General features: G+C 31.8%; 1 protein-coding gene across 1 annotated transcript; it reads left to right on the top strand.

Annotated features, from left to right (window-relative positions):
• Positions 1 to 3,715: 3,715 nt before the first annotated feature.
• On the top strand, positions 3,716 to 26,013 carry LOC149902126 (uncharacterized). Its single transcript, XM_090110426.1, has 7 exons — positions 3,716 to 3,963; positions 15,022 to 15,227; positions 15,821 to 15,974; positions 20,525 to 20,642; positions 24,094 to 24,260; positions 24,743 to 24,805; positions 25,762 to 26,013. The coding sequence occupies exons 1-7, from the start codon at positions 3,927 to 3,929 to the stop codon at positions 25,833 to 25,835; spliced, it is 819 nt and encodes a 272-aa protein (XP_089966552.1). The 5' UTR covers positions 3,716 to 3,926; the 3' UTR covers positions 25,836 to 26,013.
• The last annotated feature ends 1,284 nt before the right edge of the window (positions 26,014 to 27,297 follow it).

The raw sequence follows: 27,297 nt of genomic DNA, 5'->3' as shown, positions 1-27,297 counted from the left end.
TCACACAATAATTATTCTAAGTGTCATAATTTTTAAGAAATAACGATTTCCGTGTTTTTTGCCATTTACTCGAAACTCACTTCGTGGGCTTAACGGCTTTCTAGTTAAAGGACGGCAGCATTGATAAGGCCCGGTTCGTACATAACTTTAACGTTATGTGTGTACGTGTTACATGTTTATGTTATCTTCTCTATACTAATGTATGTGGGTTTTGTTAAGTATAGTTGCTTTAGCCACCTTTAGCCTTTTTACTTTATAGTATAGTTCTCTAGTCATTTTGTAGTGTAAAATTGTTGTAACTTAATTTGGAGATTTTTTTTATAACACAATTTATTTCATAATTATTTCTTCTTCTCTTACTCGTATTTAGAAGTATACTATATTTTATTACAATTTTTAAATATTTACTTTAGACACTTTTTGATATATTATAGGTAACATATTATAGGTAAGGGCCACCAGCTAATGACTAGAGCCATTCCAATTGTTGCGAATCGCGATTTTCAAAATATTTACAGTTAAACGTACATTAAACTGTCTATTACTCCACACGAATTTTAATACTTAATTAAAGATTTAAATCAATAATTTAGAAAGTTAGTAAATAATAATATATTCGACGTGTTCGACTCACGACATACACATCTTTTATTCCCTTCTTTATATTATAAAGCCTCGTCTAAACAGCATTAAGACACACACTATCCAAATTAAAACTTACAATGATAAGCATAAGTGATCAGTACAGAACTTAGGGTCGTCGCTCATCCGTGGCACAGGAAACGTCGCCGGACATCCGCAACATGTGTACCGTGCCTTATACATTCCAATGTTCGATATCCGTGTTACCGTATTTTGATTTTAATATTTAAAAGTTTTACGTCATAGTGTGTGTTTTTTATTTGTGTGTATATTAATTATCCTCAACATTCACTATTACCGAAAACAGTACAGCATTAAAATCTTATATGTATATAAAATTCTCGCGTCACAATGTTAGTCTGCATACTCCTCCGAAACGGGTGGACCGATTCTCATGAAATTTTCTGTGCATATCGGGTAAGTCTGAGAATCGGCCAACATCTATTTTTCATATTATGTACCACGGGCGAAGCCGGGGCGGACCGCTAGTTATCTATAAAATACATTTTTACTTTTACTTTTTTTTTAGTTTTCCAATATTACGCTACTATACAAATATGATGCTTACATTGAACAGTACTAAATTACAGGACAATGTCCTTACATACTAATATTTGTAATAGAAATTCCCTTAACTGGTATTAAATAAAGATTTACACTCACGAAGCGGTAAATGTGTGAGGGACATTCAAGATTCAATTAGAGTCTTTATCAGTTGGAACAAATCCGATTTATTGGATAAGGGTGAGCTTCCATTGACGTCTTTATTTCTTATTTCACACGGTTTTTAGTATAAGAAATTGAATAAAATCCTTCTACGAAAGTTAATCTTTTCGTCGTTCTGTACGTAACGGATTGTAATGAATTCTGAGAATAGATGAGTAGACCGTTTCCAATTTTTTTCGGTGACGTGAGTGAGGTATTTTCATAATAATTGTTAAATAAGCCATGTTAATCATTAAAGCATTTTACTAGCACGATTGTGTCCATGTTATTAACCACATTATATTGATGCTTCTGTTGGTCTTAGCGTGATGATATAATATAGCCTATAAGCCTTCCTCGATAAATGGGCTATCCCACAATGAAATAATTTTTAAATTGGACCAGTAGTTTTTGAGATTAGCGCGTTCAAATAAACAAACTCTTCAGCTTTATAATATTAGTATAGATTCTTAAATGAAATGAACCTGAGCAATCTAGAGTCAGTCAAATTAATTGTGAGTGTTATAATACTATTTATTACCTATTTAAATATGCAACTCAAGATAATTTTGTTTTCTTTTTTAGGATTATTACTATAGTTTTCAAATTCTACTAACTAAAAATTACAAACATTAAAAACACGGGCAAAAATGCCGAATTGAATCCAGCTTCAACAAATAGCACAACAAATGTTAGTGTTAAGATATATAGATTAACAATGTATGTGTTGATTGTACATTTGTGATGTGAGAAAATAAATAAATTTAATTAAAAATTAAAAAAGCTTCATCGTCGAATCTTTTCTATTTCATGTTAATATTATGTTAATATCATAACAGCTTATAGTGAACGATCACCTTAAGCTTTCGCTACCGGATGAAGTCAACCGATAAATATCAATTAAGAATGGTCACCGATCTATTGTCACTATGGACTCCCTGTGAACTTGACCTTAAGTTCAATGTTATTAAGTGACATTTTTCTATTGTAACTGTATTAGAAGATACATTGCGTATTCTTTTTATTTCAATGGATATCGAAAGTAGTAAGTACTGTAGTAAATTATTTAGTCAGTATAAATTGATGGCAGATACGACCACTTTAATAATTGTCAATAACCTCATCCAACTTAAATAAGGAATATTCTTCTTTTTTATTGTCAATAATTGTGTTAATGGTTTCTTGTTTTAAAAAGTTGTGATGGTCCTACTTCCCAAGAGATAGAGATAGATATGTTACATTGTTTTGTCCAAATGAAATAAACATGTTACAGTACAATGCATATCAGTATGGTAATGTCAAATGTGTCAGCATCAGTAATTGGCCTGATATGATCAGATGTAACAATTAGTATATTAACATAAAGCTGTACAATTAGACTGGACAACATTACGCACTGTTGGGACTTTGGTTTAGCGTGGTAAGGTGGTATGTCAACGAAAAGTCAAAAGTTCCGGTTTTCAATCAAACAAGGTATTGTTCACTCTCGTTTTATAACTATTTATTTGCAGACACATGAAGTCCATAGTAAATAAATTTAGGTACCTACATATGAATCAAAAATTATCATTTTACAAAATCAAAAATAACTCAAAAATACATGCATATTATAACAATGTCAAAAATTATAATACAAAAATTAAAATATAATATACTTACTTCATTTCTAATTAATTAATAATTGATAAATCATGTCCAAAAACATTAAATTTAGATACATATAAATCGAAAAATTACCATTTTAAAATCAATAAATTAAAATATAATAAACATTTATTTCTAATTAATTATAGTCAAATCCCGAAACATTATCTCTTCGCGGAAGGACTGGTTTATCTTAGGTTTGGCAAAAGCCATCGGGCAATCCTCGAAATATACTTGAATTTCACCCTTTGACTGAAGTCAGAAGCAGTCTCCGGCGTAGGCGAAGGCAGCATAGGCATCGCACGCGCATAAGACGCCACAAGTAGACAACGACTGACGAAAATTGTTTAGTAAAAGCATAGAATAATAACTAGTAAAAGGCCGAAATATTAGATTTATTTGGGCTTTACAAAGTCATTATGCCAGATCTGAGGTTTGACCAGTCCAACCTATGAGTGGGCATTCGGCTAGTTAGACTATAACATATATATTTAAGTTAGCACAAAAGTCGTGAATATAAGACAAGTTGTCAGAAGAAAAAACGCGCCAAAAATTTTCATTTGACACTGACAACCGTAAAAAGCGTGCCAAAATTTGCACCGGCCATAGACTATCATGTGCCATAGATATAAAATACCACAGATACACTAACGAGTGAATAATTTATAGGAATTACAACATACTTCCGATATGCTTCGCTTACCACCGGACGTCAGTTGCTCCAGCGGTTAGTTACTGAACCGGGTTCGAACCCCACACACGTTGGGAACACTTATAACGACTTTTTTTCTATATTTTTGTCATTTTATAATTTTTTTTTTTAAGTTCAGTTATCGTTCGAAGTTTGAACTTTTGTAACGGTAATTATTATTATGGTTTTGTGAATTTGTGAGTAAATTTATTATCTATGAAAGTGACTAAAAAGGATTTCGACAATGTGGTGGTTATTAAAGTTAATCATAATATTGCAATGTAAGTAAAGAAAGTATTTTTTTTTTCAGTCTATACCTATCTAATTTTTGCGATTGACTTACATTACAAAAAACTTAAAGATAAACGTATTATAATATATAAAAATACGTAATTATTATATGTTTTCTTTTATTACATTTTTCCTATTTATACCTACATTCAGAAAATAAAGATTTTTAACGGATATCAATTCGCCCGTGTAAAATGTTCGTAACGTCTTTCAGACGTCCAAACACCTGTTATCTCTGTCATTCTCACACTGTTTAATATAAGACAGAATGAGAAGGAACATCACTACAAACTTTGATTCATGATTTTTGTACGTAAATATTGTTTATGCGAAATCGAACCTAGTGACCTTCAGGTTCTATAAAATCACCTTTTGCAGTTATATGTTAATTATAAATACATAATTATTTTTGTTTAATTTTCATAGTAAATTTTTAAAGATATAATATTAGAATATAGGTATTATTACATAACTACACCTGAAAACTGAAAACTGTACTGTACCAAATATTTTTAAGAAATATAATGCATAATGTTTTATTTATTATAAAGAAACACTTAGAAGCATTAGACACAGATAATAATTTTGAAACCACATTAAACTGAGGAAATAAACATAGTCCATAACACATTAAAATTCAAAAACGGAATGCCTTATTCCAAGATAGTAGTTCCTATAAAATAATAAGTGAAGAGGATAGGAGATTAATTTAGTATTCAAAAGAGCAACTGTTTTGCTCAGATACTGTTTTAAATTCATACCTTACGATAATATTGTCGTATCCGTTCTTTAAATATTCCGTTTTACTATTTATATGAATAATATACTTTGTATGAATTAGCGTTTTGTTTCAAAGGGAATTTGAAAACATTGATTTTTGGTATTATTATAATTATTATCATTGCTCCTTTAGTATCTGAAATTTAATATGAAAGACTTATTTCATTCTAAGCATAAAACTATATTTAAAAACTAGCGGTCCGCCCCGGCTTCGCCCGTGGTACATATTTACGTTTTCTCTACATAAGAACCATCCTCGTACTTCAAGGAATATAATAGAAAAGAATTATCGAAATCGGTTCAGCCGTTCACACGTGATGCCGTGACAACGCGAAACGGGTGCGGACCCGCCGCCTTTTTATAGCTCCCGCCGCGAAGCGCGTCGAACGCGGCAACTGATACACAAAAATAATCCTTATGGCATGATTCTGTAATTCACGCGCGATGACTTATAGCGTATTTTATGTATAACTTTGGTGTTTCTACACCGATTTACATGATTCTTTTACTATAACCTGCCCAGGAGTATGAAGAATAATTGTGCCAAATTTGGTTAAAATCCGTCGTGTAGTTTTTGTTTCTATAACGAATATACAGACAGACAGACAGACAGACAGACAAAAATTTTACTGATTGCATTTTTGGCATCAGTAGCGATCCCTTATCACCCCTTCATAGTTTTTTTTAAATATATTTCATGTACAGAATTGGCCTCTCTACAGATTTATTATAAGTATAGATATACAATTAAGTATACATCTTAATAAATAAAATATTCACTCAAACACACATTTACCTGTCGACGTATTGCCAACCACAAAAGAGATAGGGTGTCACCACATGGGCAATATTCTATAATAATAGATTCGTAGAGTAGGTGCAAAAGCTTCCGCATTTATTGTTTTTTATATGTATAAATTCCTATAAACTTTATGAAGCCATATGACTATAGCCAGTTTCAACTGGCTTGTTTCTTAGGTAATAGGTATATCTATAGCTCTGCTACTTAATCTCCACGTTACTGATTGACTAATAACTTTTGACTTTTGATAAGTATGAGGTTATGGCCTTATTTGTGTGTTAATTTATCCATTACCAAAAAATATAACATACGAGACAACAAATCCTTTCATTTTTTATAATATTAAAGCTTACATCGTGTCGTATAGTGTAAAGGTTAGTATCAAATGACATTTTGACATCTAAATGTGCGACCACGACAATGACAGCGTCAGTCGCGTAAATCGATGTGTTTGTTAGCACTCACTCGATTAACAATCGAGTGCACCGACCTGAGAATCGATATCATTATCGATTATCGATTTTAGTTTCATCAAGTGTAATGAACCTGTGTTGTGGTTAATTTAAACCTATTTTTAAACTTGATTTGAATCGAATGTTATTATTAACTGCCCTTCTATTTTTAGAATTACGTATTGATGATAATTTATTTTCTGTTGCTGTAATGTTTTTCCATATTTTAGCTTGCCTGTAATTCGTAGTTTTGATGATGCTTTTTCAGCTTCACATAATATGATTATGTATGGAATAAAATTGTCATAATATCTACTTAGTCATGCATTATTCCTTTTTTGCATTATTACTGTGTATTTATTTAATAACAGCTTTCTGTCGATACTTAATTTTTTTGTACAATAAGAGCATCAATATTGACGTTTTCACACATCTTATAAGCACTTTCATATTATGCCAAATAAAAAACACACTGACAAATTTCACCGTTGATTTATTAGAAAATTTGTTTAACCAAAATCTCGCGGTAACGAAGAGAAGGGAATAATTGAATTTCAGATTCCAGACGCGTCTCTTAGTAACTCGGCTGTGAGTTTCTATATAAATGATAAATCTTTGTCACCGTACGGTTCGCTACTAAATTACTATCCGCATTCCTAAAAAACCGACGGTGGAAACAAATTTAATTGTAGGAGTCGCGAAACTGTAAGTCAAATTATTGTTTATATAATTTCATGGGAAATTTAATTAAATGATGATGAAAATTACCCTTTGGAGAAAATCTTTAGCGCATATGTTACTACCTGTAAATCCTGCATTCGATTCTGCTAAATAATATGAGCGAAGATTAATCTATCAATGATACAGAATATCAATTTTTGTAATAACCCAGCGTCTGCCTTCAATTGATTATTTCATTCTTTAGTCGTATTTTATAAAATTGGCATCCAAATTAAGAACAGATAAAAACGAAACGAATAAATGAAGTTTCTTGTACATTGCACATAGCTTAGGCACATAGCAAGAGTTATATAATCACAATCGTGACTTCATTTAAAATTTGTTCTGAATTTTTGATTCACAAGATTTCGTGATCATAAAATTTTAGGTTATTGATTTTTTTAAGAAAATTGCAAAAGCTCTTCCACACATTTGAGTAATTTACTGATGATTTTTATATTTTGGTTTTATGATACACAAATGCTTTATAAATATAAATTTATAAACAATAGACAAAATCACAGATCACAGAAACTAAAGGGACAAAATTCTATCACGAGATCGGATTGGCGTGAAGGACGCGTGTTCGAACCCCGCCTCGTGATCGAATTATTTCTATTTTTTATAAATTTATAATTACCTATCTGATATTATAAATTAAATTATAATTAAAATCGCAAACAAAAATCTATTATTAAATTACATTATCTCTACTTTAGAAGACACAGAGCTTTAGTTTAAAATAATAGAATTAGTCAAGACTTAGAAATTCCTAATGAAAAGTTATTTATAAGTCGATGAACTGCAAGACGTCAAGATTAGATTTTATAATTTAGTCGTAAAACTTGGTGTTATAACAAAAGTTAAATTGAATTTTAATGTTCAAACTAAAACTAATGTTAAAATAAGGCTGACGTCCAACGGAGAACTTATGAATTTTAAACATGTACTTAAATAACAGATTATTTATGGTTTTCATTTAAATATTACTTCATTATGTGCAATCCCTACTATTATAATGAAGAAAGTTTGTAAGGTATACTGGATGGAGATTTTTAGTTCGAACAAATTCAGCTGATTAATTTTATCGATGAAATTTAAATGCATAGGAATTTTCGGCTATTATTACAAATATCATTAACTTTAACATTTTTGCATGCTGTATTTGCCTGTAAGTGTTTGTTACATTTAACATTTTATCAAGTTTATTTTTGTGTTTTAAAATTTTTGAGTAAAATGTAAACAAACGTTGGTAAACCAATAAATAAATAAAAGATAAAATAAAAAATCATGAGATAATCTTTCTTTTTAAAAGACTTCTATAGTCGGCGTACACCACACCTACATAAAAACCAATCTAAAGTAATATGTATATTATTCTAGCTTCAATAATATCCAAAACAATTATGCCCTTGGTTTGCCAGAACCCTAATAGCATTTTGTCTGCAGCCGCCTCATCAAAGATGTGACGCCTGACTGCACTCGCTGTTGCATTCATTACCAACAATATTTCATTTTCTAGACGTTTCTATGCTTTGTATTTGGTACTAATGTTTAATTTTGACTCAAACGATCTATAGTATATCATGTCTGCTGTGAATATGTACACGTATCTATGTGTTTTCTCGTTTCCTAGAAGGATCTTTTAAAGTACTGAGTAAGATTATTGAATACTTATGAGTTATGACCTAATTGCATTCGAACTGTGTGCATCGCAAATTATTCATATTTTAAATCATCTCTATACCAAGATCAAGAGGTTTATTAGGAATTTTGAAATTTCATATTTGAAATTCGACGTTTAAATCTATTTGTGGAAATAATTGTAGAAATTATTATTAGCAGTTATCGAAAAAAAATATGCTAATTTCTTAACTATGTCTACAAATGCAAGTTTCTTGAACTTATTTTTGGTAGGTATCCTTATCCGCATATGATTTAATAACTCAGGCCCCGGAAACAAAGACACAATAGAAAATCTATTGTGTCTGGGACCGATCGGGCCGCTTGGGGCTCAACGGGTTAAATAGTTTATGCATGGTGGAATTACGTTATTACTAACTTCCGTGTTTTTATAATGAAAACAATACTTAAATGTAATTAAAACAAGGCCACGGCTGAAAAAATGATATAATTACTGGTTGGTAATTATTCCTTGTGGTATTGGTGTTTTATTGATTGGTTCATTATATTATATAATGTCTTCATTTCTGGGATCTAACATATTAAATACATTTTAACAATTTATCACCTAATACTAGCTGTGTCCCATGGTTTACATTTTTCCGTGCCTGTTAGATTATATAATACTAGATTTCCGCCCGCGGCTTCGCCCGCGTTTGCAAAGGAAAACCCGCATAGTTCCCGTTCCCGTGGGATTTCCGGGATAAAACCTATCCTATGTGTTAATCCAAGTTACCCTCTATATGTGTGCTAAATTTCATTGTAATCGGTTCAGTATTTTTTACGTGAAAGAGTAACAAACATCCATACAAACTTTCGCCTTTATAATAGTATTAAGATAAGATAGCCTTCCTCGATAAATGGGCTGCCGCTATCTAATACCGAAATAAAAGCGCGTTCAAAAAAACAAACTCTTCAGCTTTATAATATTAATTAGTATAGATATTGGTATTTGTATAACATGGATAAAATATAATAATGAAAAATATGCAAAGCCCGTATACATACATTTTAAATTATTATCCATAAATTACACATTCTGAGCGTTAGATAAAAACAAAACTTAATTCTATTTGTAGCTGACGCAAAAGATTTCAAACGTGGCATCGTCGCAAAAAAGATCAGCAAATATTTTTTCGCAAAAGTAATTTATATTCCACATTTCCATGCATTTCTTAAAACCCTTTGTATTTTCCAACTGAGAAATTCTTTTGTAATTTTTCTAAAGAATAAGCGAACTTCTTGCGAAGGCGAGCGATCCTGAAAATGACTGTCTCGTGTTAATAAGTCGCTACTTTTGAGACAATATTTTTGAATTATTAAGTCGACTCAAACCAAAAGTTTTCAATACACTCCAAGTTTAGTTGAAATTTTCGAAATAAAATGCGTGTGCGTAATTATTCTAAACCACTAGAACAATAAGCTAGAAAGTAGAAACCTAGCCTTGTAATGGCGTAGTAAAATATAGAAAATTCAAAATATACCAGGATACCTGTTTTAAGTTCACTAAAATCGTCCCTATTTATCTATGTAATTAGTAGTAACAGATTAGAGTGTAGAAATATTAAACGTAAAATCTAAAAAACTATATCCAAAAAATATCTAAAAAGATAAATAAACGTTTATATACAGAAGTCACAGGCGATCCTAAAAGCGCAGTCTAAATCCACAACAGATTGAATTTATATTTTTGGTTTTATGGCATTCAAATGCTTTATAAATATAAATTTATAAAGAATAGAAAAAATTCGATCACGAGGCGGGACTCGTGTCTGTTTCTATTCTTTATAAATTTATATTTATAAAGCATTTGAATGCCATAAAACCAAAAATATAAATTCAACAAAAAAGGTCGTGTTCCATCGTTACAATATTGTATTCACTGAAAAGTGCTTCATATTGGTTGAAATGGTTGTTAATCATCTCAATAGATGGCGCGCGGTGTGTCCCTTCAGACACATAAAACTGAAAGAATAGAATAAATTCGATCACTCGGGCGGGTCACGAGTGGCTGAGTTGGTGAGGCATCCGCCCCGGAATGGCGCGAAGGATGCGGGTTCGAGTCCCGCCTCGTGATCGAATTTTTTCTATTCTTTATAAATTTATATCCACAACAGATTACAACACACAGATTAAAAAAGACACCACAAACATGGCAAACGTCATCCGTGTAATATAAAACTTTTGATCGTCTTAGCACGCGACAAGGCTTTCACGGCTGGGAGCAACACAAAGGTGCCATAACGAACAGGAAGCGTGGTCTCTGAGCACGCGCGGTTTTTTAACACACGTTGTATAGTCTATCGCGATGCAATTTCTTTTGAACGATGCGCTTTGTTTGGCGCGTTTTTGTTTGTTATTTATATACATATTTATGAAGTTCTCGTGTAAAGCAAACGTTCTTACAAATAGATAAAACAAAGAATGTTATAATTCTAATCATTACCTAAATATTGTATTTAGATAATATAAATTTTACAACTCAGATAATAAAATTTTTAATTCGATTCTAAATATACATAACTATTTAATAAAATACAGAAATATATGCATTATATTTTTTTTATAGAAATTTTGTATTTTAATTGTTTGGAGATATAAACAATTTATAGACCATAAAAAATGCAAAATATGACGTGTGTCACTAATTTGCTCACATAAATTTATACTAATAAAAAACTGTTCTACGGTGACCCCTATAAAAACACTTATAAATATTCCTATAAAAACTTTCCACTCATCCACAATTACTTCCTCAATTATAAATTTAAAAATTCTTATCGCACAGTGAGTGCACAGCCTTAAAACAATATGGCACCCTTCTATTTTTCTTATTATCAACGGTTTGCCAGCTAAGTGGAACGACTGCGCACGCGTCTTCGTTCCGCTCGCGATTTTGAAACACATGTCATATAGCGATCTCGCTCTTACACATATTAATATATGCGCCGTCCTTGTCACATATGGCTTGAAATTATGAAGCGTCTCGATCTTTGCATTGATAATAAGCTTGTGGTGTAAGAATAAGGTTGAATACAGTATATAAAATATATTTACGGTTTCTACTAATTATATAATTACGTTATAACAGTATATAATCTAATTTTTAATGTTAGTAACAGTACGGTACCTTCACCTGATGGAACCAAAAATGAACCTGTATAATTAAAACTAAGGTCCCCTTGTGGGGTGTGGGGCAGATGCATTTCACATCTGTTTCACTCATTAATATTCTATATTGTCAAGTAGGTTATAAGTAGATAGGTTCTCTGAGACAGATCGAGATATTTTTATCCAGGTATATCTTAAGCCGGACGATCCACATTTGGTTATAGGCACCACTATAGGTGTATAGATTTACCTTTCTCTGATTGCCTGGTAGAGATAACTGCACAGCGATAAGGCTGCACATGTGCTATAGGTATCACTATTGTATCATATTGTTTTTTTGTATGTATTTTGTTGTATTACAATAAAGTATAGAACGATAAATACTTATAAGGTTGCCATAATAAACTTGTACCATGGGGTCAACATCCATGGTTACTGTATGTTTTATAAAAAATTGGTAATGAAGTTATCTCACGGGAGGAAGTTCTAAGGATGTGGGCTTCCGACTCCTGCGCATATTTTACGAAATACGATGAATGTGGAGAAAAAACATCTGATACTGATCCTGTTAGAGGATGTGGTTAGGTTTTTTGGGTTCTTCTTAAAGTCTAGTTTGTAGACCCCGTAGTGCCTTTTATTTTATAAATACTACTGTCCTATAGCTTAAGACACAATCTACATGAAACGAAATCGTTAATGATGATCATTTAAAAATAATTCATGAACCGAAACCTAACATTTCATATATTGTATACAAAATAGAACAATACGCAAATTAAACTATTCATTTTTTACAATGATAGGGGATCAAACTACAAAGTTTAAAAGTAAAAACTGCACCGGTACCATATTGCAGGCAGAAAAATAGTGAGTTATGATTGCGCCGGCGCAACGAGGGTGTGCGGCGAAGCGTGCCGTGCGATATACCTCCAACACAGGTGTTTCTAACCAACTTAAAAAACATGGTATCAATGTTGAATGCTTTGTTGATAACTGGCTGCTACTCACGGCTTTTCCCGCCGACAATAATGTAAAAATGGATAAGGCAATTACAACCATTATCGTTTCATTAAAAAAGTTTGAGTTTCTCAATCGGAAATTTCGTTCTTCGAAACAGCATATTAAATATAATTTTCTTCTATATTATTTAAAGTATGTAGTAAGTAACATATACACAGTAATGTTTATTTCTGGTGCAAATGTCGCATTTGTTGTTGTCGAAAAATTACTATTTCCAACCTCAACCATAATCTTAACAATTGAACGTTACCACTCCAAACTTATTTTAAAGCCAAAAAGAAAAGTGCCATTTGAAATTCGCGGCATTATCGTAATCAGAAGCGGAACTAACATACAGGAAAGTTCGCAAACATATCGCAATCTAGCGGGAATATTATCCAAGTTACTCACCATGACTATGAGAATGCTAATGTTTCGTACAACCCACAATTTTAAAGATACGCTGGTTATTTTTAATTTAGTCATCACAAACTGAAGCCAAAAAAAAAGTTGTTAAAGTATAGTTGTTGTAGTTATTAAAGTTGGTCAGTCAGCTTATCTATACAAGAGTGTACTCTCCATTAAGGACAAAGTAATATTTATTTAGTAAGTATTAATCTAAGTAAAATATTCAAATACCCGTATATATTATGTTACAGTCACACCATAACGACATACAGAATATACATAGGTGTAAAAATAATTGAAAAAGCTGATAGTAAAAAACTATAGTAGAATGTATAGGTATATTCAGGTAGCCAAGTACGAAGTATCTAATAATTACGGGAAAATTTAGCTACAATCCAAATTATTCACAATTCGTAATAATAGACACAGTGAAAAAAAACCCAAGCAAAATAACAACAGACCCCCTAATTCCGCATTTCAAATCCGAAAGCAATTATCTCTAGACAGACCTCATCTCTTTAGATTTGACGACAAAAAATATAACCATTCAAATTTATTTGATAAGAACCTCAGAACAACTCCATCTGGTTTCAATAATGATGTTTTCGGCCGAACGGGTACCTAATATGCCCTAAAGGATACACCTTCAATTTCATGCCGGATTATTGTGGGAAAAATGAAAAAGGTTGGCAGCGTGATTTACATAGGTATACCGAGGTGCAAATGACTGCTATTTCTCTTTTCCAAGCCTATTTATATTGGATTGGTGATTTATAATGGACTTTAGGGTCAGTTTTAACAGTAGTGGGCGAGCTGTTCTGAATCAAATTGGGTTTTTACCGTTGGGATAAATCCTTTGAGAATGTTTAGAATATTGAAAGTAAAATATTTGTATTTTTTGACTCGATTTGAATATACGTGATAGAGACGTTAAGTATCAGTTCACGATTATTTCCTACATTACTATCTAAATCTGTATTTTTTGTAAGATAGTTCTTAATTTCAAATTTATTTCTAAACTTTTGCTACAGAACCTCAAAATACGGCAACATTTATAGTCCTCTTACATTGTAAAACATTTAAAAACAAAACGCAAACCCAATTCAAATTGCTTTGTTAAAAAAATGATCGCTAAGCTTGCCCAAATTCCATATTCATTTCTCATTCAAAGAAAATCCAGCGAAATTTTCCTTTTTTGTAAGAATTAAATTTTTTTCGTTTAACTAAACTCGTTGACGTTTATTCTGCTAAACTTTTCAATTACTTGATGTCCCAAAGGCCTACGACGGTTATACATCCCAATTTCTTTTCGTCGTTCCGAATCGACTTATTTACTTTGTATTCAAACCATAATTACGTATGGCCTTTTATTTTTCCGTTTATTATTTCATAAGCTTCAAATCATGTTGTTTTACATGCAAGGTCGTTCGTTGTTTATCGAGTCAGAAATATTATTACGAAAACTTTTTTTGTATTTCAGACTCATAATATTGTAATTAAATTAAAATAATTATAGATTATTATAGTATGTAAATTAATGCCCGAATATGTTATAATAATATACTCATTCTATACTCATTCCTCATGTAACATAATAATATGTACCAATGTACGTATAAAAATATATGTAGGTACACTAAATAGTTTTCATAAATACATACATGCATAATTGTCAAAACTACTATTCTTAATTGTGTTTACTTCTCTATGTTAATGGCCCAATAACTGTGTTAATACATAAATTAAAAAAAACGGCTGCAGCTCCTTTTTTCAAAAATAATCTGATCACTATTTCTATTGTGATATGTGTTGATTATAATAAACTAGCTTTCCGCCCGTGGCTTCGCCCGCGTTTTCAAAGAAAAACCCGCATAGTTCCCGTTCCCGTGGGATTTCCAGGATAAAACCTATCCTATGTGTTTATCCAAGTTACCCTCTATAATTATGTGTGCTTAATTTCATTGTAATCGAGTAGTATTTGCGTGAAAGAGTAACAAACACACACATACACATCCAGCCTCATAAACTTTCGCATAGAAGGAGTAGGATAGGATAGAATATAATATTATAAATAATGATAACAAACATTACAGACGTGCAATCCGTCCGTATAATCAACATGCGGGTACCAGAAGTCCTCCAGTACGGCACCAGAGACACGATCACGCTTGACTGCGATTACGTCACCGCCAACGTCACAGGGCTGGTCGTCAAGTGGTTCTTCAATGAGCGATCGCAGCCCGTGTATCAGTGGATCCCCCCGCAGAGGCCGCAAGCGTTGGGGGTGCTGAAAAATAAGGTAAAATATATATTCATACACTGATTAACTAACTAACTAGGGTGATAATCTCGTATGATGTATGTAATGTGATATTATATAAAAGTCGTGATAACTTTTTTACGTAAATTATATTACGTCAATGCGTGGTAGGTAGAAGCATATTAAAGGTAATATAAACATAATAAAATGTTGAGTAAAATTCATGAAGCTTAATGAAATGTGTCGTATTAATTAGTACGTTGTGTCTAATTGATTTAATTTCAATTAGAAATAAAATTAAATGTTAATTAACGGTTTCTTCCTCGCTTTAGCTAGTTTCAATTTGTATAAAAACGCTCACTTGGTAACAAGTAATGGGAGAGCTTTTACTTACTTACTTTTCGCATTGAAGGACGTTTATAAAAAAAGCACAATTAAGTGACATTTGTTAGATAATTTGAAAACGATACATAAATTAATAATGTCTATCTATCCTGAATGTAGTTTACTAAATTATTTAATGTCCTGGAAGTCAGTTTCATCATAAAATAACAATACAAAATATGACCTTTAAAAATATGTACAAAGAAAAACCAGTAGAACTACCTAATCAGTCTTACGCTACCTTCCAGCTGGACCTCTCTTTCAAGATCTCCAACAACCCGTACACTCAACACAGGGCGCTACGGATCATTGAACCCAGTACCGAATTGACTGGGAACTACACCTGCGTTGTCTCCACATTCCTGGCTGAAGATGAGAGGACGAAGCCTATGACTATATTCGGTTAGTATTTATTGAAGTGAAACTTCTTTAGACGCGTTGAGAGTAAAATTTTAAGGCCACGTCATGGCAATACCACAGTATTACAATATATTGTAATACTGTGCCAATACTGTCATGTCATGGAGTAAGGCGACGATTTTGTATCTTTTAATCTTGACAAAGAAGTTTCATTTCTGACACGTGTGCTCGGCACACCCGCTCTTTTTTAACTTAAACATTTATTGCTGCAACTAGATATTTAGAAGCGCATTTGAATAGTCAAAATAAACAATAATAAAGTAAATAATAATTCATTTACAAAAGTAATGTAATGCACTAACCGCTTCCTGGAACCGTTTGATTCGGTTAAATCTAACAAAATTCTAAAGATTAAAACTTTTTCGTCTACGATATAAATAATAGGAGAATAATTAGTAATGGTTAATTTTAAAGACGTTATTTTTTTATAAAATTACATTTTCATTACACATATCTACTAATACTTCAAAACGATTGTGTTAAGTATTATGTTCGCTATATTCAAAGAAAACATGTAAATTCCATAAATCACGTTCAGCTAAATGAAATGCACAAGCGTTGTAACATTTTTTTTTCAATTCCGTTAAATTGACTTGCCAGTTGCCAACTAATCTTACATACAATATTATGCAAATAGCTTTGTAAACAAGGTAACGAGACTCCGAGCAAAGTAATTTCCTCTTAATCTCTACATGTCACTCTTCTTTATTTAATATTATAATTTTCCTCCTTTCAAGTAATAATATTAACGAAGACTTGAAGTTATCGCATTATAATATTCATTAGAAGATAATGGAATTTGTTTATGGTTCTAGGTATTGTTTTTATGTTCTAGAAAATGTGTGCTAAGAATCATTGAAAATTTATGATATAAAAAGACATTCACGTATTAAATGTGGATATTTTATTACAGGCAAGGCTTGTTATTATAGTTTTTCTTCTTTTAAATGAAATAATGTGACATAACGATATTTTGAAATTTATAATTATAATAATAAGATGACGACTTGTAAATCCGATAACAATACGTTACTAAATTTTAACCTTGTATCGCAAACGTACAGATTTGTTTGTTTACACTTTACATAAACGTATTTGAAGATCTTCAGCATATTATTTTAAATTTTAATCTATACAAATATTATAAAGAGGAAAGGTTTGATTTTTTGTTTGTTTGTTTGTATGAATTGAATAGGCTCCGAAACTACTTGGCAGATTTGCAAAAATCTTTCACTGTTGGAAAGCTACATCATTTCTGAGTGACATAGGCTAGGTTTTATCCCGGAAATCCCACGGGAACGGGAACTATGCGGGTTTTTTTTTGAAAACGCGGGCGAAGCCGCAGGCGGAATGCTAGTTTTAAAATAAACATTAATGCCTTGCAAATTCAAAACAAAAAAACTTTACAAATAGATCAGTTCAAATACTATAAACTAACTAATTTATACTTAATACCGTAAAAATAATTCCCTAGTACACATAAATAAACGGTACTTAGTTATTAAATAAAGAGCCTGATATCAAAAGAATACAACCAGAATTAATAGAACAGATGAATGAGTATGCAGGCAATAGAAAGGAAACAGGCTAATGGAATACAAATGACCGTTTTGCTTATACCGTAAAATCCATCAATATTTGAAGCAACAAGATATGGGCCAAAGATAACTGTGGAATGGATGCGACAAAAACATAAATGTATCTTCAGAAAATATGGGTTACACGACTTGCTGATAAAGTAACTGATAGTCTAACTAGCCTCTAACTGCTATTTTAACTGAAAAATAAGCCAAGAAAAACATAACAAGTAGGTAAAATTAATAGACCACAGGTTTTCGACGATATCGTTACAAAAATGAGTCTGTTACAAACCGTTACCACATTTAATACTGAAGTGTACAATTCTTAGTTATTATTTAAAAAAAACCATAACTTCGACGTTTGTACCTATTATCTATTTCCATAAGCAAAAATGAATCTCAAACAACAAATCCGAAATAGAAGTTGTCCTGTTGCAAGTCAATGCGAAATAAAAATCGTTTAAAAAAAGAAGATTCCAGAACATTATCTATCTACGTTCCACCTGCGGGTATCCATTACAGTTTGCGTGTCCCAACCGTTGTTGTTTAGAAAACAGGCTCGTTTGTAGCTGCAATTCGACGACATCTATATTACAACCTTACATTATCATTGCCGCAGTTTCTGATGTACGTTTATCATTTATACTAATATTATGAAGCTGAAGAGTTTGGTTTTTTGAACGCGATAGATTCGGGAAGCACACGGCCGATTTGAAAAATTATTTCACAATTGGATTATCGAGGAAGAAAGAATATTATCATCACGCTAAGACTAATAGGAGCGGAGCAATGCGGATAAAACGGTGGGGCGCAGCTAGTGAATCATATTTCGTAGAACTTCTTAATAACTCAGGACCCGGAATCACAGACACAATAGAAAATCTATTGTGTCGTGAACCGATCGGGCCGTTCGGGGCTCAATGGGTTAAAAGAAATGAATAATTAGCAGACCTGCCATTGGTATTCCACATATTATTACCAAATAATAAAGTTATTATTAATATCAATAAAGAAGCTAAATTTAGCAACCAAAATTACTATTTGACGAACAATAAAACAAACTATTACCGCTATTGTAAAGTTCTAACCTTTGCTTTGACCACATATGGTTAGGGAGCCAGGTGCAAATTTGGTTAACTATTTCCTCTCAAGAGATAATTCGTCAGACGCATGAGAGTATAGTATTATAAAGCCTCGTGAACGTCAGCTGGCGCTCGGTTGGGGGGGTGAGCGGTTGTAGCCTCCCACGCACATAGGAAAAAAAATACATTCATTCATTTCCTCTCAGCTAAAAATTTGTCAAATTGTAGCTAACCCAATATCTCAACGAAAAAAAATAGTCAGCTGGTTACAACATGGTGTAGTACAACACGTCAGCTGGTGTCTCGAACATGAAATTTAAATTTAAAGAAAAATTTATTTTCCGTTATTTCCTCTCAAACAAAAATTTACCTGATGATAGCTTATATGTAACTGTGGATAAATATATATGTCAGCTGGCTGTATCTTGGTGGAAAAACCGTCAGCTGATACGGGAGGCTACAACCGCTTTTCCCCCCAACCGAGCTCCAGCTGACGTTCACGAGGCTTCATAATACTATACTTTGATGCATTTTACTAATTACCGCTTGAGAGGAACTTGGTCATAAAATCTGCTGCTGGCTCCCGGACCAATATTATGATAGTTTGAAAACTTTTACTAAACAATAATTGACAGTGAACGTTAATACTAAATGCTCGATACAAAATGATGAACTAAATATTGAAACGTAAGAATATAGAACAAAGGGAAATGGTGGATTAAATTGCAGACATTTGACATCCGAAATACTTCCCCACCAATCCTTTGAGGTAAAGCAATAGTTTGACAATCTTGTTCTGTACACCTCAAAAGCGTTTAATTTCATAAGTATTTACGACTATTGTGAATTGTGGAGTCGGTTAAGAATCTGGAATTCCAGAAGGGAAAATATTTAAGTAAAATTGGTCTATAATGTTTAATATTTTAATATTTGAGTACTTAAATTATCTATTAATTTGTATCATCATCATTACTATAGATTTATATTTTTAATAAGCATTGATTTAACTTATAAGATGTTCTAGTCAATAAATACTACATACATCGGTTTCTTCCATGAGCAAACGTTCATATTATATGAAAAAGAATGACCCTTTTATAGAAAGATTAGAACAAATTCCATCTAAGACGTGTTCTTAAGTCTACTTAGTCCCAGACTCGCAACCGAAAGATTTAAATCCAGATCCCGCCTCTATTTTTTCTGTCCTAGTACTTAAAGTTTTAGGCCATCTATATTATTATGTCGTAGTCATCTGGTTGAATCTGTTATTGAATTGAATGACTAGCGTGTTCATTGAATGACGACATTGTTTAACGTTCAAGGTCTTGAATGTAGTTGTACATTGAGTGACTTCAATCAACGTTCGGCCTAGTCATTCAATTGAATGTCGACATTAAATGAATGCGCTAGTCATTCATGCACCATCTATTAAGCTCAGTGATATATAAAATAGTGATGGCGTGAGCACAAACGTTTATATGTTAAATGTATTGATTTTTAACATGGCTGCCATCTGTTTACACTCATATTATTTCCCGATCGAATGAGCAAATGTCATGTAAATCGATTCAACATTCGTGACGTGACAACATCGTTTTGTAAAAAGCGGTGTTTGAACGATAACATGAATAACAGAGCCTATTTATTATTAGTAAACATCAAATAACATACTAAGATAAATAGGAGTATTTTTTCAGATCAAATAACAAATTTCATTTGTGCTATAAATACAACTATACTTCTTTTAAAAACACTTCAAGACGTAAGAAAACGTTTGAAACCGGCCGCGGCCCCTTCTTATTTATGCCTTCATATGAATAATAGCAAAATATTAGGTTTACTATAGGTAATATCATTTCTTCTGTTTTAGTGCCAGAAAAAAGATTCGACATGATCATGGACAGATTGAATGACGGCTACTTGAATATTATATGTTCTGTGGAAGGAGTATTCCCGAAACCAGAGCTGGTCATCTTGGCGGGAAACAGGTAAATATTCTTAAATAATTATAATTTTGCCCTTTTAAAAATAATAAAAATGAATCGCTAAATCGCAAAACTCGAGAACGACTGATTCTTTAATTATTTTTTACATTACTGAAATACGAGGATTGTTCTTATGGTCTCTATAGAAAAAAAGTAAACATGTACCACGAGCGATGCCGGGGCGGGCCCCTAGTTAAAAATAAAACGACATAACCATAAAAAGTATTTTAAGTGCACTTTTATTGTTTGTTTCTAATTCATAATCACCATGTCTATATCTTCCCAAGCAATGTCAACCGATGAAACAGATAATTATTCAATAAATTTTTAATTTCCATTGCACGCCATGTTCATAACATTAAGTATTAAATTATAATCATATAATGAAACACTGAAAACGTCATTATGTTAACAATACTGTAGTTCATCATGTGATATTTTAATTATGGTACAAGTACTCGATTTATTAAGTCATGAACAATAATTATATAATAAATTGTTGTTATCGAAATATGTGCTTTATGTTTAAATTTAGTGAATCAAAATCGAATTTAATTCATTGACATTTGGTTTTAATTTATTAAAATAAACTGCTGCAACCACGCATGTAGAATTAAAAATAAAAAATTTTGAAAATCCAAAAGTGCACGCCTCATAATTTTTTTTTAATAAATATTTATTAATTATTATTTTTGTTTATTTAATAACAATTAAACCACATCGAATCAGACCCTGAAAAATGAAAGGGTTCTATTCCTGAGCATACTCAAGCGTAAGAGAAAAAAAAAGACTCGATTAGTAAAGTATTTCGGTCGCTATCGTGTTAACAAGAAAAAGGATCCGCACATACAGACACACGGACGTCCAAGACAGAACTTTTTTAAACTGTTTTTTAACTAGTTTAAATAACAAAAATGACATCAAAAATATCATGAACGTTAAAAATAGTGTTTTTTCTTAATATGTGTGTGTATGTATTATCTTACAAGTGCAATGTATGATACATAAAGACATTTTAAGTTTGAAAAATCAGATGTTTTGCGCGAAGTGACAGTAGTACCCACTTCAACGCTTCGCTTATGAGGCGTGCAATAATGTTTGAAAAATCTATTTTACAGAGGTTTATCATTTAATTTGTGAATCTTTTAAACATATTCTCCCTCCGTATCTATTAATTTCTTCCATTTTGCTCTTTATTGTTTTATCTATACTAATATTATAAAGGGGAAAGGTTTGTATGTATGTATGGTTTTCACGCATAAACTACTGAACCGATTATAATGAAATTTAGCACACATATAGAGGGTAACTTAGATTAACACATAGGATAGGTTTTATTCCGGAAATCCCACGGGTACGGGAACTATGCGGATTTTCCTTTGAAAACGCGGGCGAAAAGCTAGTTTTTATATATTTTTACTACATTACATGACATCAACCTGAATATTTAATTGAAAATTTACTAATTTATAAGCTCATTTAGCAACAAATCGCTCTCATGTAACTAGCAAATATAATATTAACCTAGTAATAAGATCTAAGAAGCCTTGAAAATTACTGCAACACTAATTAGCGCCTTGAAGTTTCGCACTAATATCCTTATTTACTTGAAAAGCTTTACGTGTTAATTACGTAAAAATCAATCTATTTATTTTCCACTTTCACATTTCGCCTATTACATTGTCATAACTCATAAGCAATCGAGTTTTTGAAGTGAAACTTCTTTATCGGGGTTGGACAAAAATTTAGTGTAACATTTTTGCGTTACGCCGTACGCGTGACATTTTTGCGTTACGCCTTACTCGTGACATTTTTGCGTTACGCCGTACTCGTGACATTTTTGCGTTACGCGCCAACTTTTTTGAAGTGAAACTTCTTTATCAGGGTTAGAAAAAAATTTAGTGTAACATTTTTTCGTTACGCGTGACATTTTTCCGTTACGCGACACCTTTTTCTTATCCCTACTACGCGTGATTCGACGTATTTCTGTAAAGTTGCATACAGTAAATTATTTTTTGAAAAAATAAGGTCATAAAGAAGTTTCACTTCTTACGTGTGTACACTAGTACACGCACACATTTTATATTATAGTTTAGTAAATGAATGCTTCATTTTCCCGTACAAACAATAAGCTTAATATTAAAATTAAATAACCTTGTAATAATTGAATAAAGAACCTTATTTTATAATGAACTTTTTTTACTCAAAGAACACGTTCATGTAGATTCAGTATAATTTAACAGGAGGCTTTCTCCTGTATGTAAAGCACTAACGAAAGCGAAATGTGTATCACGTTAAAAGATCTCCATTCGAGTTCCTCACTAATTCAAGTAGGAGTTCAATTGTAATTTAAGGACATTCCCAATAGCTAGGACAGTCATAAGCTACAAAGACTATCATGTAATCGAGCTTGAGTTAGAATCCTGCAATTCATATCACAGAGCCTTAGAAGCCTCGCTTGAACTCACGCACTCACTCGCTCACTGGCTCATCCACTGGCTCTCTAACTCGCTCGATTACACAAGAGCCAGTCCAAAAGCCAAGCAGTTGGATATTCGAGTATATCCTTCCGTAATCGCAGCCGATATTCATTGATTCTAACAAGCCGTTAGTGCAGCCGACATCTTGGAAACTTGCGAAGTCCAAATCGCAGCGAATAATACGAAACACTGTACGTTCCTTCGTCTTGATACATACGGGTTAAATGGGTTAACGAGTACCGTTGATTTGAATTTATATCTAAACACGAATGAAGAATTACAATGAAATCAGGTTTATTTAATCGACAAATCAGGTTTATTTACTCGACGGTTTCAACAGAATATTAAAATAATAGAAATATAAGTGAAGCTTAAAAACAGCGGTTCATTAAAAATATATAAAGGCTAACTTGCAACACCAATTTATATTTTTAATTCATCTTTAAAACAATCAAACAATTAAAAATGTGTTTAAACGAGGCATAATATACACTAAGTACAAAATAGTCAAAGAGCCAACAAAACATAGCTTTTCATAATAAAGTCAACTCTCAGAATTTTCCCTGTTCCCGTATGTTCCCAAACTCGGAGTTTTAGTCTAAATAATTCGGATTGCAAGTTGGCTAAGTCCGACATCTTGTACGGCACTCGACGTCGAATCTGTTCGCCCGGCAGGTATTCTATCCTAATCCTTGTGTTTAACTGAGGATAAGTCCTTATTGAGATCCGTATTATAGATATTGTCTTCTATACAGTATATATTCCGTAGTATAGATAAGTTCTTGAAATGAATTTATAATTTAAAAAGCTATTAATCATGTAATATAATATTACGTATTGGTGTATATACCGTGATGTCGAGTCATGAGCTACTTCACCACAAGAAAACGAATGACCAAAACTAAAAGTGTTACAATTTCTGTTCATCTCTGAAGAAGTTTTCACTTAAAAACCCGAAATTAATTTCATTACAGGCCACTAAACGCAAAATCCTCTCTGAACCTAATTGAGGGTCGCTACACGGCTCTGACCAGTGCAGTGGTGAAGATCCAGCACTTACCACCCACTGTGGAAATATTGTGCGACATGCAGGTGCCGCTCGCTAACTATTATAGCAGGAAACGGGATATATTTTATAGAGGTATGTATTAATTATATATAGCTGTAGAAGGCTCTACTGATGAGAGTACTCTACAGAGAGCATGAAAAAAATGTGTACGTATACTAGTGTACACACGTAAGAAGTGAAACTTCTTTATGACCTTAATTTTTTTATAATAATATACTATAGGCAACTTTACAGAAATACGTTGAATCACGCGTGGTAGGGATAAGAAAAAGATGGCGCGTAACCGGAAAAATGTCACGCGTAGCGAAAAAATGTTACACTAAATTTTTTTCCAACCCCGATAAAGAAGTTTCACTTCAATAATTCTGCTGTAGCTGTATTGTAGCGAAAACTCTTTGTGAAATTAACATTTGAGAAAATGTAATGTTGCTTATCAAAATCTACTAATAGGTATCATTCGATTAAGATAAAAATTATGCAAAATTTTGTATGCTAGTATTTCGCACTTAAAATTAAAACAAAGGTTGAATAAACTATCCTTCTCCTGTTCTGAGATCCTCATTTGACAACGTATGATCCTCCCGGCTCTGCAAACTCAAGAACAGCAAGAGATCACGGTAATTATTTAAAATTAAATAATACTAGTTTAATGCCTGCAGTTTTTCTCGTTTTCCATACTATGAACTATCGGCCTTTTAATGCTCTTTATATATAAGTTTCTAGGTTCTTATCTTCTATTTACTCCTTTATAGCGATAGCCTCATGAATTTTATAACGAAGACATTATTTTACAATATTAGTTAAGATTTATTTAAAGTCTTTGCTATAGCAAGGTGACTCAAGGAAAAATATTTTATTACACAGTTTTAATTACGCATTTATCCCCGGCTCTATTGCAACAAATTTTTTATGGACTTTTCATATCTTCATAATTTTCGTATTTTCTGTATTCTTCACACAACGTAAATGGTAAAGTAAAATATCTTGAGTAATAACGACATAGATGAAGCCTAGATCCTTTGAAGAAACCCCTTTTTAATAGAGACTAGTTTATATAGCTTTTCCCGCGACTTCGCTTGTGATACAAGAAGCGGATTTTCCGCGTAATTTAAAATCTTTTGAAGTGAAAATTCTTTAGGCACATTGAGAGTAAAATTGCAAGGCCGTGTTATGGCAATACCGTCACGTCATGGAGTACGGTGACGAATATTGGTCTATTTTTAAACTTACCAAAGAAGTTCTACTTCTGACACGTGTGCTCAGAACACACGCTCTTTTTTATTCGACACGAAACGATATGTATTTCAATTCGAACTAGTATTTCAAATTAAACTTTATTATATTAGTAACTAGCTTTCCGCTCGCGGCTTCGCCCGCTTTGTCTAAAACATAATAAATTATATACTAAAATCTTCCTCTTGAATCACTCTATCTATAAAAAAACCGCATCAAAATCTGTTGCGTAGTTTTAAAGATTTAAGCATACATAGGGACATAGGGACAGAGAAAGCGACTTTGTTTTATACTATGTAGTGATGATATTAATAATTGTTAATAAACTATTTATTTTCAGGTTTCATGAAGCAGTGTACTCCGGCGTTAATCATTGTCATGTTTTTATTTCAATTTACATTAAATATCACGTGACATAAGTAATTATAATGTAAATAAGTAGTTTATATTTGTACATAATTTTGTAAATAGCATTTTATACATGAAGAGTAAAATTATTAAGATACATGTTGTTTAGTTTATATATTTTCTTTGTGCTAAATTAGTATAAGGCGGGAATCTTTTATGTTTAATGAAAAAGGTTGTAGTATTTTTATAACTACGGCTTAAATGTTTATTGTAATTTATACAAGGACTTATTATATATAATATAAAAATAACAAGCTGTGCCCCGTAGTTTCCTTCTTTCCTATTGGTCTTAGCGTGATAAGAACTGAAATATTTTTTTTCAAATCGGACAAGTAGTTCCTGAGATTAGTGTGTTCAAGCAAACAAACTATTCAGCTTTATGATATTAGTATTAGTATAGATAATATAATCTACAATTTTATATACCAATAAGGTAAACGGCTTGTGACCCACAATGGGACCAAATATGGCATAATGATGATGATTTATAAAAATCTAAAAATATATTATTTTTGTCGTAAAATAACTTTTGAACAATACCGGCCGAATTCATAACCTCCTTTTTTGAAGTCGGTTAAAAAATAGATTAACCTATATCAATGCAAAGCATTCGAATTTCGTTAAAATAAAATGCCAGAAGTAAAACGTGTTCCAAGTCACATAGCTATTATGCTTTCATTACAATATTACGAAGTTAATTTAAATTCTTATAAACTTTGTTCCCGGCAGTTTTCTTCGGAAGTTCGTTTAATTATGTTAATTTTAAATTGTGAGAGGAAATGGTAGCAACGGATTTTAGCACTTTCTGATAAAACGTTTCAGCATTACCTGGAATTTTATATTATTATTACGTTTTGAATAAATTATAATATAGTACAATTATTTTAGATTTATATAGAGGAAATGATTAGTATGATTGAAACAACGAATTAAACCTATTCTAATGTATTAATGTGGAGATTATATTATGTGTTATTTATAATTTATAAATTAGGTAGATACTCCTAGATGATAGAATTACATACCTATATTTCCTACATCGAAATTTTTTCACTATTATGTTAAGAATTTTCTACACGTAACAATTGTATTGTATAATAATTTTAACTCCTTTTAATGCTAAAATATCATTTACATTATTTTCGAAGTTTGTGAAAATTAATAGTACCTACATATTATATTGTTTCCTAACTGTACATTAATATATTGTAAATATATCTGTATAATTTATTGTGAGATCTTTATTAGCCAAAGTAACATTTTCAACCAAATCTCTATGTATAATTCTTCATAAGGGCTGTAAATAAAATTATATTTCACATAAAATGTAACTAAGACCTTACTGTATTTATATCAACAATAATTTCCAAAGAAATATTCTTCTAGTCGAGAATAAAATATTTATAAATGATTGTGTTTTTTTATTTACTTTCCATGTGTTTATGTTTTCTTTCAGTATATATTTATA

This window comes from Colias eurytheme, chromosome 15, assembly GCF_061535395.1.
Source record: "Colias eurytheme isolate Ceu_HAF_F1 chromosome 15, ilColEury1 Martin Lab GWU primary, whole genome shotgun sequence".
NCBI lineage: Eukaryota > Metazoa > Arthropoda > Insecta > Lepidoptera > Pieridae > Colias > Colias eurytheme.
The sequence above is the reverse complement of the archived record's forward strand: the minus strand, read 5'-3'. Positions and strand labels throughout refer to the sequence as shown.

What these genes read in the sequence shown, in the direction of transcription:
- LOC149902126 (XM_090110426.1), top strand. Translation starts at nt 3,927, where the DNA reads ATGTGGTGGTTATTAAAGTTAATCATAATATTGCAAT. An exon ending in GTTAATCATAATATTGCAAT is followed by an intron (nt 3,964 to 15,021) that starts GTAAGTAAAGAA and finishes CAAACATTACAG; the next exon opens with ACGTGCAATCCGTCCGTATA. An exon ending in ACGGGATATATTTTATAGAG is followed by an intron (nt 24,261 to 24,742) that starts GTATGTATTAAT and finishes TCCTGTTCTGAG; the next exon opens with ATCCTCATTTGACAACGTAT.